Here is a 14,252-nt window from a genome sequence, read left to right as displayed (position 1 = left end):
TTAAAATATGAAAAAAATCTATCTTATGTTTATAGATGAAATACAGCATATTGAAACTTAGTAATTGTAATGGTTAATTTCATGTGTCAACTTGACTGAGCCAGTGAAAGTCGCTCAGTCATGTCCCACTCTTCTGACCGCCCACCAGGCACCTCTGTCCATGGAATTCTCCAGGCAAGAATACTGGAGTGGGTTGCCATGCCCTCCTCCAGGGGATCCTCCCAACCCAGGGATCGAACCCAGGTCTCCCACATTGCAGGCAGATTCTTTACCATCTGAGCTACCAGTTCAGTTCAATTCACTCAGTCGTGTCCGACTCTTTGCAACCCCAGGAACCGCAGCACGCCAGGCCTCCCTGTCCATCACCAACTCCTGGAGTCCACCCAAACCCATGTCCATTGAGTCAGTGATACCATCCAATCATTTCATCCCCTGTCGTCCCCTTCTCCTCCTGCCCTCAATCTTTCTCAGCATCAGGGTCTTTTCAAATGAGTCAGCTCTTCCTACCAGATGGCCAAAGCATTGGAGTTTCAGCTTCAGCATCAGTCCTTCCAATGAATGCCCAGGACTGATCTCCTTTAGGATGGACTGGTTGGATCTCCTTGCAGTCTAAGGGACTCTCAAGAGTCTTCTCTAACATCATAGTTCAAAAGCATCAATTCTTTGGCACTCAGCTTTCTTTATAGTCCAACTCTCACATCCATACATAACCACTGGAAAAACCATAGCCTTGACTAGACAGACCTTTGTTGACAAAGTAATGTCTCTACTTTTAAATATTCTATCTAGGTTGGTCATAACTTTCCTTCCAAGGAGTAAGGGTCTTTTAATTTCATGGCTGCAGTCACCATCTGATTTTGGAGCCCAGAAAAATAAAGTTTGCCACTGTTTCCCCATCTATTTCCCATGAAGTGATGGGACCAGATGCCATGATCTTCGTTTTCTGAATGTTGAGCTTTAAGCCAACTTTTTCACTCTCCTCTTTCACTTTCATCAAGGGGCTCTTTAGTTCTTCTTCACTTTCTGCCATAAGGATGGTGTCATCCTCATATCTGAGGTTATTGGTATTTCTCCTGGCAATCTTGATTCCAGCTTGTGATTCCTCCAGTCCAGTGTTTCTCATGATGTACTCTACATATAAGTTAAATAAGCAGGGTAACAATATACAGCCTTGACATACTCCTTTTCCTATTTGGAACCCATCTGTTGTTCCATGTCCAGTTCTAACTGTTGCTTCCTGACCTGCATTCAGGTTTCTCAAGAGGCAGGTCAGGTGGTCTGGTATTCCCATCTCTTTCAGAATTTTCCACAGTTTATTGTGATCCACACAGTCAAAGGCTTTGGCATAGTCAATAAAGCAGAAATAGATGTTTTTCTGGAACTCTCTTGATTTTTCCATGAGCCAGCAGATGTTGGCAATTTGATCTCTTGTTCCTCTGCCTTTTCTAAAACCAGCTTGAACATCTGAAAGTTCATGGTTCACATGGTTCACATATGAAGCCTGGCTTGGAGAATTTTGAGCATTACTTTACTATGTGTGAGATGAGTGCAATTGTGCGGTAGTTTGAGCATTGTTTGGCATTGCCTTTCTTTGGGATTGGAATGAAAACTGACCTTTTCCAGTCCTGTGGCCACTGCTGAGTTTTCCAAATTTGCTGGCATATTGAGTGCAGCACTTTCACGGCATCATCTTTCAGGATTTGAAATAGCTCAACTGGAATTCCGTCACCTCCACTAGCTTTGTTCGTAGTGATGTTTCCTAAGGCCCACTTGACTTCACATTCCAGGGTGTCTGGCTCTAGGTGAGTGATCACACCATCATGATTCCAAGGGGTGCCCATAGTAAACATATTTCTGCATGTGTCTGTGTGGCTGTTTCTGGACCAGATTAACATTTGAATCTATAGACTGCCCTGCCCAGTATGGGTGGGTATCATCCAGTCTGTTGAAGACCTAAATTGAACAAAAAGGTGGAGGAGAGAGGAATTCACCTCTTCTGCTTCTTGTTGCACCTGCTCAAGTTGGGATGTTTGTTTTCTGCTCTCCCACCCAACAACCCAGTTCTCAGGCCTTTGGGCTCCAATTAGGAGTCACACCACCAACTCTCCTGGTGCTTGCACTTCTTCTCTGCCTTGCAGACAGCAGATCACAGAACTTCTCAGCCTCCATAATTGCATGAGGTAATTCCTCATAAATTTCTTAATAACTAAATGTATATATTGGCTCATCCAGGGTGATTCTGGTGAGAGAGGCTGGGTTTTATACACATACCTCTTTGAGGCTAAAGTCAGTAGGATTTCCTGATGGATTGGATACAGGGTGTGACAGAAAGAAAGGTGTTAAGAATGGCACCATGGTTTCTGGACTGAGCAGCAGGAATAACGCAGTTCCCTTATTGGAGATGAGGAGGACTTCCCTAGTGGCTCAGATGGTAAAGAATCTTCCCACAATGCGAGAGACCATTGTTTTATCTCTGGATTGAGAAGATCTGCAGAGAAGGGAATGGCTACCCACTCCAGTATTCTTGCTGGAGAGGAACCTGGTGAGCTACAGTCCATGGGGTCACAAACAGACACGACTGGGTGAGTAACAAGGCTGAACATGGAGGAAGTTTGTGTGAGGGTTAGGAGTGCAGTATGGGATCATTTCCGTGGGAGATACATGGCTGACATGCATATGGAGATGTCATTAGACAGTTATGGATAAGTCTAGAGTTCAGGAAAGAGTGAGATGGGAGGTTTCAATTTGAGAATCATCCACATAAAGATGTATTTAAAAACCTGAAACTGGACCAGATATCTTCAGAGAGTGAGAGAATAGATCTAAGAACTGAGTCCTGGGTCACTCCAGTATTTAGGTGTTGGGACAGGAGAATAGGCCAGGAGACCCTGGCCAAACTGGGAAGATGAGAGGGCTTGGTGGCTGGGGCATGGAAATCAGCTTTTCTCATACTGAGACTTGGGCGTTCATCGTCCATCCAGGAGAGGGTGCACTCTCTTTCAGTGGATCAATGTCTGGTCTAGTGAATGTTGCTGCACCACGAGATTACTGCCAGGACACAGGAGAAACATGAAATAACCAAGTCTGGTTCAACATATTAATCCTAGTATAGCTAATGACCCAGTGGTCTCTACTGATAATCCCCCTTGCCTCCCCGAGGGTTATTTTCTCACTGCCTTCCACCTACTGCTGCTGCTAAGTCGCTTCAGTCCTGTCCGACTCTGTGCGACCCCATAGACAGCACACCACCAGGCTCCTCTGTCCCTGGGATTCTCCAGGCAAGAATACTGGAGTGGGTTGCCATTTCCTTCTCCAATGCATGAGAGTGAAAAGTGAAAGTGAAGTCGCTCAGTCGTGTCCGACTCTTCGCGATTCCATGGACTGTAGCCTACCAGGCTCCTTCGTCCATGGGATTTTCCAGGCAAGCGTACTGGATGGGTTGCCATTTCCTTCTCCACTTCCACCTACTGGTGAGTCTGATTTCAGTGTTATGAAGAGAACCCACCGCCAGGGGGAGCTAGCCCCCTTTCCTCCAGACATCTGCTCACTGTCCACCTGCTTCAGCAAACAGGTTCAGTAATGAAATGGAGCTTGAAAAAAAACTTTCCGTGGACTTAACAAAAACTAACATGAATTTGCTAATTATGGAGTCTCAGAGCACTTCTCTCACCTCTTAGTTTAAATAGAGTTTTTATAAGGTAGAGTTTTAAAAGTTCTCTAGTTGTATCATCCAATACGTTGGCCACCTGATGTGAAGAATGGACTCACTGGATAAGACCCTGATGCTGGAAAAGATTGAAGGCGAGAGGAGAGGGGGATGACCGAGAATGAGATAGTTTGATGGCATCACTGACTCAATGGACGTGAATTTGAGCAGGCTCCAGGAGTTGGTGATGGACAGGGAAGCCTGGCGTTCTGCAGTCCATGGGGTCGCAAAGAGTCGGACACAACTGAGCGACTGAACTGAACTGAAGTGTATCATATCAATATCAAGCGATATCCATTTCTTTCCTAACAGGGTTAGGAAAATATAGTAAAATTGGATCTATTTCTGATAAAGTTTTCACTTTATACTATGACCACATGGGATTCATACATAAACTGACTCCAGACCACTTTGAAGCTGGTGGATCACTTGCTGCCTTTGGAAATTCTAAAGGTATTTTTGGACAGGTCAGTGATCTAATGTGTTGAAACAGTGTGCCTTGTTTTAATAGATGTCATATTCTATATACAGAGAAATAGGGAAAGTGTTTTCCTTGGGACAAACACTCTTAATACTCTTTGCTATTTTTAACTAAAGGAAAAACTTTCATATATCAGGGAACATCTCCAAAATCTTTTAAGTCCCATACAGAGCTTTATAGATTTACACACTCACCTGGAATATTTTCATATAAATGTTTTCACAGCAAACCACCAGATGTTCTAAACTAGATCCAACCCAGGTTTATGGTGAGTTTGACTCTCTCAAGGTTGACCTTAAAGAAACATGAGTTCTGTTTTTCCCCACTGTTGACTTTTCTTTCTTACTAACCCTCACTTGTTTCTTCCTTTTCTAATGCTAACAGAGAAAGGAATAATCATCTGCATCACAGATGATACTTCATGCAGATTTTTCTAATAATTTTAATGTACAGTGGGCCACTTATAAAGATAAGTAAGTAAGTGAAGTCGCTCAGTCGTGTCCGACTCTTTGCGACCCCAGGGACTGTAGCCCACCAGGCTTCTCTGTCCATGGGATTCTCCAGGCAAAAATACTGGAGTGGGTTGCCATTTCCTTCTCCAACTTATAAAGATATTTGAACCTACAAACTCATCACAGAACACATAATCATGATAATGAGTTCTCATCAGTATATCAGCAAATAAACAGATTTTTTAACTGGGATCTAATAAAATCTGCACTTTAGCTTAAAGGATATAGAATAAAGGGTGACTCTGCTGCTACTGCTACTGCTGCTAAGTTGCTTTAGTCGTGTCCGACTCTGTGCGACCCCACAAACGGCAGCCCACCAGGCTCCTCTGTCCCTGGGATTCTCCAGGCAAGAACACTGGAGTGGGTTGCCATTTCCTCCTCCAATGCATGAAAGTGAAAAGTCAAAGTGAAGTCGCTCAGTCGTGTCCGACTCTTAGCGACCCCATGGACTGCAGCCTACCAGGCTCCTCTGTCCATGGGATTTTCCAGGCAAGAGTACTGGAGTGGGGGTGCCATTGCCTTCTCCAAGGGTGACTCTAGTTTTAATAAATCACTCAAAATTACCAGGCCAAGACTGTGGTTCAGAACACGGTGCTTTAACTTCCCTGTCTTCTGAGATACTGACAGGGAAAAAAGTGGAACTTCCTGGTGACAGTAAGATGCCATCATGTGACTCCCTGTGTAATTTATTTACCAGTCTGTTGTGTGGCGCTACATAGAAACAAATCAAATCCTGTGATCAGCAGGGTAGCCCTAACCAAAAAAAGCAGTTACCTCAATTTTCACTAACTTCACAATTTGTAGAAAATGTTCTCTTACGTGAAAGTTTAAATTATTAAAATCAAAAGCCAAAATGGGTTTTTATACTCAGGGTGAGTGCATTCAAGGAATTTTCATTCAAGGAATTTGCACTCAATATCACCTCCCTCTCCCAAAACAAACTATATCTGTGTCCTCTCTGAATACACATGATCCATAAACCTTGTTTGGCTCTCAGTAGGTGCCAAATACTGTTGTGAATGCTTAATCTTTATAACAATTACTTATCCTCATTTTACCCACAAGGAAAACAAGGCACAGGGAGGGTAAATAATTCACCCCAAATTATACACACCACTGGTTAGTTCCTGGAATCAGGCATCAAATCAGTTTGGGGCAACAGGTTCAGGACCTGTGTTTTTAGTCACTATACTGTCTTTGCCAGGACTTGCACATTCTTTCATGGGATGTTCTTGCCACTCCCAGTCTCGAATGTCACACAGAACTCCTAAAGCCTTGTCAGTTTGCAAGAGTCCTTAAGCCATCCGTTCAATACATGCTCAGTCCCATGTGTATTCTCCTGGCATCTGTTTCCCTTTCTCAGCGAGTTCCCAAATTTCAGAGACCAGAGGCAAAGGCATGACAGAACATGGTCTGAACGGCACTGCTTGATGAGGGCTGCTCCATCAGACTGCAGCATCTACCCCTCCGTCCTCATGTCACAGCAACCAGGGCAACTCCAGCATCCCCTGGGGACTGGTCCCCACCTGTCTTCTCACTCCTACAATTTCCCAAAGCTGGACAAGGTCAGCATCAGAGAAGGGTATGTTGGGAAGATGACTTGCATATCAGAAATCTGGTCCAAAGTTGTCTGTGTTGAGAGAGAGAGGAAAAGCCTTGTGAACCACCAGCCTTGAGGACTCAGCAGCAGCAGTACAGAGTTACCAGCATGACATGGTGGGAGTAGCTCTCAAGTGTCAGGAGGTGCTTCTCAGCCCCTTGCTTACAGAATACTCCAAACAAGAACCAAGTTCTAGAACCTGCACTTCTAAACTCCTCCCCCACATATGAGACAAGACACTCCTGTCTGCCATTGCAGCCTTCTATACAGGAATGTTAAACTGAACTTAACTCTTCAGAATTTCCTCTCCTCCTCAATAGAAAAGTGTGTTTTCCCTCCCATCTGCATGGATATTCAGCGATATTCCTTCTATCGATAAGAAAAGCAGTATTGTTTTGATGTGAAATGGAAGCAAATCCATTATTTGTATTTTGTTGTAATGGAATTATGCTGTTGTTCAGTCGCTAAATCGTGTCCAAGTCTTTGAAGCCCCATGGACTGTAGCACGCCAGGCTTCCCTGTCCCTTCACTATCTCCTGGAGTTTGCTCCAACTCATGTGCACTGAGTTGGTGATGTCATCCACCCATCTCATCTTCTGTAGCCCCCTTCTCCTGCCCTCAATCTTTCCCAGCATTGGAGTCTTTTCCAATGAATCAGCTCTTTGCATCTGGTGGCCAAAATATTCGAGCTTCATCTTCAGCATCAGTCCTTCCAATGAGTATTCAGGGTTAATTTCCTTTAGGATTGACAGTTTGTTCTCCTTGCAGTCTAAATAAATTCAATATTTTCTTTTTTCATGTTCCAGGCTTTTGACATGGGCTTTGACACTGCCCTTGCTCCACAGTATCTCACCTTAAATGAAATGATATTTTATGCATATGTGCCCAAGAATGAACCAAAGGACAGAGTACACACTAAGCAATTCTATGACATTCACTTTGGAAAATTGATACACTCCAGGTAGGTACTGATTAGCTTCACATTTTACTTAGATTGCACACTGGTATCTAAATTCTAAATTTTGAGCCTACTTTTTTGGAGTAATTTTCTTAGTCAAGGAGAGTAAGTCTTTTTGAACACCTTGCGAGGTCATACACGTTTGTAGACTTCAAGGTGCTTTGCACAGTGCCCCAGTTTTAGGAATATGGGGCCAGGTTATCAGCACCATCAAGCCAAGCTAAAGAAATGTGTGCTTGTTGTCCTGAGTATCAAAAATGTCTGGGCTACACTGGGTACTGCTTATCCTCAGAGCTCACTCCCATGGCAGTTGTCATATGCCCTATGACAAGCAAATCTAACAGAGGAGACCATCCTGCATGAAATACTGCCTGACAGGGTGTGCAGAGTTCTCAGGAATGCTTTCTCCCAAGATATTAGCAAGAGCCAATGACCCTGAAAGCTGCCTTTAAGGCTTAAAATCTTTGAAAAACAGTATGAATTCTACAACTGCCCCCTCCCCCACACACACATCTAACAACCAGAAAAGGAACAGTCTCAGATTACCAGAAACTCACCTGTTCCCAAACTGGTGAGCCTTGTTCCACCAGGTTGAAATCTCTCTATTGTACATCCACTGGGCTATCAACTAGATAATTTCCTATAGCCAACAGCTGCTGGAGAAGGAAATGGCACCCCACTCCAGTACTCTTGCCTGGAAAATCCCATGGATGGAGGAGCCTGGTGGGCTGCAGTCCATGGGGTTGCTAAGAGTCAGACACGACTGGGCGACTTCACTTTCACTTTTCACTTTCATGCATTGGAGAAGGAAATGGCAACCCACTCCAGTGTCCTTGCCTGGAGAATCCCAGGGACGGGGGAACCTGGTGGGCTCCCGTCTATGGGGTCGCACAGTGTTGGACACAATTGAAGCAACTTAGCAGCAGCAGCAGCAGCCAACAGCTCCATACTCCACCCAACACCTCCCTCAGAGGTAGATATGCAGACAGGAAGCAAACATAATATAGCAGATGTTGGCATTAGGTTTTATTCCACAATGATTGTAGAACCTTCTATCTCAAAGAAAAGTATCTGTGATCGTTGAGAACTATTTGTTTTTGATGGCTTTCGTATGTATGATATTACAGATCCATTAATGCCTGTTTATATAGGTATGTCTTTGTAGAAAACGTAGAGAATCACTCTTTAAAATTAACATATAATTAGTATCATCTCTATTAATATCAATTTTTATCCTAATTATTTTGAAAACATATGATAATTCTCTAAAAGATCAGAATGTTTAAAAAGCAGCATAGCATGTTCTGTGTACAGTCAGTAACTTTGCTCTACTTGCACAGAAACCAGAGAATGGGCATTTCTGAGGAAAGACATGGTAGCAAAGAGCCAGATCTGGGAACTGGAGGCAGGTGGGACTTCAACCAGAAAGGTCAAGGATTTGGGAGCTGGAGTCATGAGGTCAGCCATAGGCCAAAGGAAGATGTCTAGATGGTCAGGGGTGAAGCAGGATGAGCCCTATATTTTCTTCTTCCACAAATAGTTTTTTAATACTTACTACATGCAAGGCACTTAGGGAGGTGCTGTGATAGAGTGAAAAGAAGAGAAAGCGAAAAGCAGAGGAGAAGAGGAAAGATATAAACATCTGAATGCAGAGTTCCAAAGAATAACAAGAAGAGATAAGAAAGCCTTCTTCAGCCATCAATGCAAAGAAATAGAGGAAAACAACAGAATGGGAAAGACTAGGGATCTCTTCAAGAAAATCAGAGATACCAAAGGAACATTTCATGCACAGATGAGCTCGATAAAGGACAGAAATGTTATGGACCTAACAGAAGCAGAAGATATTAAGAAGAGATGGCAAGAATACACAGAAGAACTGTACAAAAAAGATCTTCACGACCCAGATAATCATGATGGTGTGATCACTGACCTAGAGCCAGACGTCCTAGAATGTGAAGTCAAGTGGGCCTTAGAAAGCATCACTATGAACAAAGCTAGTGGAGGTGATGGAATTCCAGGTGAGCTATTTCAAATCCTGAAAGATGATGCTGTGAAAGTGCTGCACTCAATATGCCAGCAAATTTGGAAAACTCAGCAGTGGCCACAGGACTGGAAAAGGTCAGTTTTCATTCTAATCCCAAAGAAAGACAATGCCAAAGAATGCTCAAACTACCACACAATTGCACTCATCTCACACGCTAGTAAAGTAATGCTCAAAATTCTCCAAGCCAGGCTTCAGCAATATGTGAACCATGAACTTCCTGATGTTCAAGCTGGTTTTAGAAAAGGCAGAAGAACCAGAGATCAAATTGCCAACATCTGCTGGATTATCAAAAAAAGCAAGAGAGTTCCAGAAAAACATCTATTTCTGCTTTATTGACTATGCCAAAGCCTTTGACTGTGTGGATCACAATAAACTGTGGAAAATTCTGAAAGAGATGGGAATACCAGACCACCTGACCTGCCTCTTGTGAAATCTGTATGCAGGTCAGGAAGCAACAGTTAGAACTGGACATGGAACAACAGACTGGTTCCAAATAGGAAAAGGAGTACATCAAGGCTGTATATTGTCACCCTGTTTATTTAACTTCTATGCAGAGTACATCATGAGAAACGCTGGACTGGAAGAAACACAATCTGGAATCAAGATTGCCAGGAGAAATATCAATAACCTCAGATATGCAGATGACACCACCCTTATGGCAGAAAGTGAAGAGGAACTCAAAAGCATCTTGATGAAAGTGAAAGTGGAGAGTGAAAAAGTTGGCTTAAAGCTCAACATTCAGAAAACGAAGATCATGGCATCCAGTCCCATCACTTCATGGGAAATAGATGGGGAAACAGTGGAAACAGTGTCAGACTTTATTTTTCTGGGCTCCAAAATCACTATAGATGGTGACTGCAGCCATGAAATTAAAAGACACTTACTCCTTGGAAGGAAAGTTATGACCAACCTAGATAGCATATTCAAAAGCAGAGACATTACTTTGCCAATAAAGGTTCGTCTAGTCAAGGCTATGGTTTTTCCTGTGGTCACGTATGGATGTGAGAGTTGGACTGTGAAGAAGGCTGAGTGCCGAAGAATTGATGCTTTTGAGCTGTGGTGTTGGAGAAGACTCTTGAGAGTCCCTTGGACTGCGAGGAGATCCAACCAGTCCATTCTGAAGGAGATCAGCCCTGGGATTTCTTTGGAAGGACTGATGCTAAAGCTGAAACTCCAGTACTTTGGCCACCTCATGCGAAGAGTTGATTCATTGGAAAAGACTCTGATGCTGGGAGGGATTGGGGGCAGGAGGAGAAGGGGATGACAGGATGAGATGGCTGGATGGCATCACTGACTCGATGGACATGAGTCTGAGTGAACTCCAGGAGTTGGTGATGGACAGGGAGGCCTGGCGTGCTGCGATTCATGGGGTCGCAAAGAGTCGGACACGACTGAGCGACTGATCTGATCTGATGATAGAGTGAGGAAGACATTCAAGCCCATGCCCTCCTGGAACTTGTGTTCCAGCACAGGATGTAGACAGTTATGAAATTATAGTTAACGTGAGTCTGCAACAGAGGAGCATGGAGCATTGAGAGAGTTCTCAGGGGCTGAGTCCTTGTTTGGAGGATTTGGGGAGGTTTCACAGAGGCAGTGATGCTTAAGATGTGATCAGAGGAATGAGGGTGAAGGAAGCGGGTTGGGGAAAGGCTCCAGCCAAAACCACAGTGTGGAAAAGGCCCCCAGGCCCAAAGAAGTATGATGTGTGCTTGAGAAACTCGAGAAAAACCAGAGTGACCTAAGTGTTGTGAACCAAGGAGAAAAGTTATTCGAGACCAGGTGGGCCCCTTTTAGTCTCAGTAGGGAATGTGGATGTTATTCTAAGGGAGCAGAAAGCTTGAAGGATTCTAATTAAATGAATGACCAGATTGATTATGTGTAGTTTGTTTACTCAATCAGCTAAATATCAACTTTACTTTTCATCCTGTCTTTTCAAACCACCTCTGTGGACCTATTTGCTTTCTGTCTCTAGATGAAGTATCTGCAAGGCCTATAGCTTTTCCATTAGAGAGTATATAATTGTTTCCTTAGCTTAAAAATATCTAAGTCAGTCAATTACCACATGACTCCATTGCTGTCCAGTGTTTTAAGAAACGTCAAACCCTTATTGGATTTAAGTCTGTTTTCCAACTCCCATTTGAGCCTGACCCAGTCTGAGGAGCCTAGAGTATAGGGGGTGAAGAGTTTCTCTTTCTTATTATTTTTAGACTCGTGTCCTCCCTCCCTCTTAGCTGATGGTTGCCAGCCCTTCTGGAGTTTGACTGAGAGTGAGGTGAGATAAAGGGGCAAGAGGTCTGCTGATGGGGGTGACTCTTTGACCTGAACACCACTGCCCCCCTCACTTCTAGGTGTGTGACAGTCTTCCCCTCTGTTGGGGGCCCTGAACTCTTCCACTATTACTTCTGGGCAACTTTCCTTTTCTTTCCTGCCTCTCCTCCCAAAACCACACCTCCCCAGAAATAACCTTTATCTTAAATTTTGTGTGAACATTTTAAGAAATGTTTTTTTAAAGGTTTAACATACATGTGTATCAAACTATATTGTTACATTTTGCCAAATGTATTACTTAGCAATGTATACCCTTTCCTATGATTTGCATTTTTCATACAAAAAATTATTTGGTATTGATGTATGTGTCTATATTCACTCATATGAATATATCACAATCTATTTGGCTATTCTCCTATTATGTCTTGTAGTTTTATAGCTTTTAAGTTTTTAATCTAGAATAGATGTGGAGTGTAGTATGAAGTATAATAGAAATCAGATTTCTTTATTTTTTTATGGTTAGACTACCAACTGTGCAAACACGGCCCTTCTGATCTGCAGTCACCACTGTAACATATCCTAGTTCCCCGTGTGCATCAGCCTGTCTCTGTCTCTCTTCTGTTTCATTATTGTATTTGACCTTCCCTAGGTCACGCTGACAAATTTTATCTAACCAGGTAACTTGTGTGAATAGCACCCTGTCTTAGATCTTCTTGGCCTTTGTTCTTGCATTTAAATGTTAGGTTCAGCTAGTCAAGTTCCATTAAAGGGAAAAAAAAGCACAACAACCTGTTAATAAAAATTACTTCTTCCAACCAAATTCTGCATTATAGCTGCAGTTAGATCCTGGGTGGAGATTCCTGACTCTTCTCGCAGTAGGATACTCTATTTGCGCTTCTAGAATTTTAGGCCCAGGACAACTTCCTGACTCTCCATAAGGATAGAGGGTTATTATTTCAGTCTTCCCTTACTCATAATGTGTCTTTGCCTGTGCCCCAGTGACAGGTGGCTTTGCTTCCTCCCTCTCAGTAGTTTAAAGCTTCTGCTGTGTGGGGGAGACGAGGGTGGGTGGAGAGAGGGGAGGTGGGAGTGAAGGGGAGGGAGCCGGGGCTTCAGGGCCAGCACCCTCCAGGCCCTCCTCCCCAGCCAGGATCACCTCTTTTGAGGCCTATGTTTAACTGTTTAATGCCCAGCCAAGGCTTTTGCTTCTTATGAAAGAAGGTTCAGGGAAGTGAATGAGACTTCTTCCCTGTTTCCTCCCACCCTCTCCAACCTCCCACTAATGACCTTGCCCCATACTTCCACATCACCAGCAGGGACTCTCTCTGGTTCACTCTCTGCCCGTCTTTCTCCTGAGGCCCATGGGAAGGAGCTTGCAAGTGAGTGCAGCTCCCCTTTGAAAGGTGCCCCAGCATTTCCAGACTCACATACCAGCACATCCTGGCCTTTGGCAGTTTTTTTGTTTCTGTTTTTTCTATTTTTAGACATTTCTTATTTATTTCTTTTGTGGCCAGTACCATGTTTCCCGCTTCTATGCTATTCCACAAGTGAGACTGTTGCTGTGTTGAGACTTTCCTTGGAATGGCTTATTCCCTTGGATTTCTGGTTAGTTCTTGGATGGCTTAAGCAAAGTGACAACTTTGTGATTTATCCATTTTGTTTCATTGCTTGTTGGGCTGCTTCTTTCTACATCAAAAGCCAAAGCAGAATGCCTTATAATTGACTTTTGTGTAGCAATCTCAAGTGTTTTAAATTTGCTAAACTCATTTGCTGATTCTAGTACTTTTTCTATATATTCTTTTGGATTTTCTGAGTAGGGGTAAGTATTTTTCTAAGCAGATAATCACATCACCTCAGATAATTTATTTTAACACCTTTTAGCATATTATACATTTCTTTCTGTTACAGTATCTAGGAGCTTATTAAATATAAACGAAGTTAATGGGTGTCATTCTGTTCAGGCTGCTCTAATCAAACATAAAAAAACTGGATGGCTGTATGTGTGTGCTAAGTCACTTCAGTCATGTCCAACTCTTTGCGACCCCATGGGCTGTAGCCCACCAGGCTCCTCTGCCCATGGGGATTCTCCAGAGAGATGGCTTATAAACAAATGTATTTCTCACAGTTATGAAGACCAGAAGTCTAAGATTAAGGTACCAGCATGGTAAGTTTCTGGTGCAGGCTCTTTCCTGGGTACAGATTGCCAACTTCTCACCATATACTGTCATGATTGAAAGGGGCAGGGGACTAAACCGATTTACAAATGCTTCACCTGAATGACCTGAATCACTTCCCAAAAGCTTCATCTCCAAACACCATCACTTTGGGCATTATGTTTTCAACACAGGAATTTTGGAGGGATACAAACGTTCAGATCATTAGCAGTGGGCTTCCTTATGTTTCTCCTGTATCTATTGAACTTATCTATATAATTTTTTCCTTTGAACTTTTACTTAATGCTGTGAATTATATTATAGACTCAATGTTGAATCAGACTGAAAGTCATGGAATAAACCTATCTTGGTCATTGTGTATTATCTATGTTTATACATTTCATACATTCTTGTGTGCAGTGTTAGTATTCACTTGTTAGATTAATTGTGTTAATTGTGATTTTCCAATTTTCTTTATCCTTAACTGATTTTTTCTTTTGTGATCTATCAATTATTGAGTTATGTTAAAA

At 42.9% G+C, this 14,252-nt stretch overlaps 1 protein-coding gene across 1 annotated transcript in view; it reads left to right on the top strand.

The window, feature by feature from the left end:
* The window catches only part of CATSPERB (cation channel sperm associated auxiliary subunit beta), a 122,178-nt gene that overhangs the window by 79,385 nt on the left and 28,541 nt on the right, over positions 1–14,252 (top strand). Inside the window, exons 16-17 of the mRNA XM_070775557.1 lie at positions 4,019–4,173; positions 7,106–7,260. Coding sequence (XP_070631658.1) covers positions 4,019–4,173; positions 7,106–7,260 — 310 coding nt within the window. The remainder of the gene's footprint in view (positions 1–4,018; positions 4,174–7,105; positions 7,261–14,252) is intronic.

The sequence above is a fragment of the Bos indicus genome, chromosome 21 (genome assembly GCF_029378745.1).
Source record: "Bos indicus isolate NIAB-ARS_2022 breed Sahiwal x Tharparkar chromosome 21, NIAB-ARS_B.indTharparkar_mat_pri_1.0, whole genome shotgun sequence".
In the NCBI taxonomy this organism is placed as follows: Eukaryota; Metazoa; Chordata; class Mammalia; order Artiodactyla; family Bovidae; genus Bos; species Bos indicus.
Note: the sequence above shows the minus strand (reverse complement) of the source record. Positions and strands in the feature narration are given on the sequence as shown.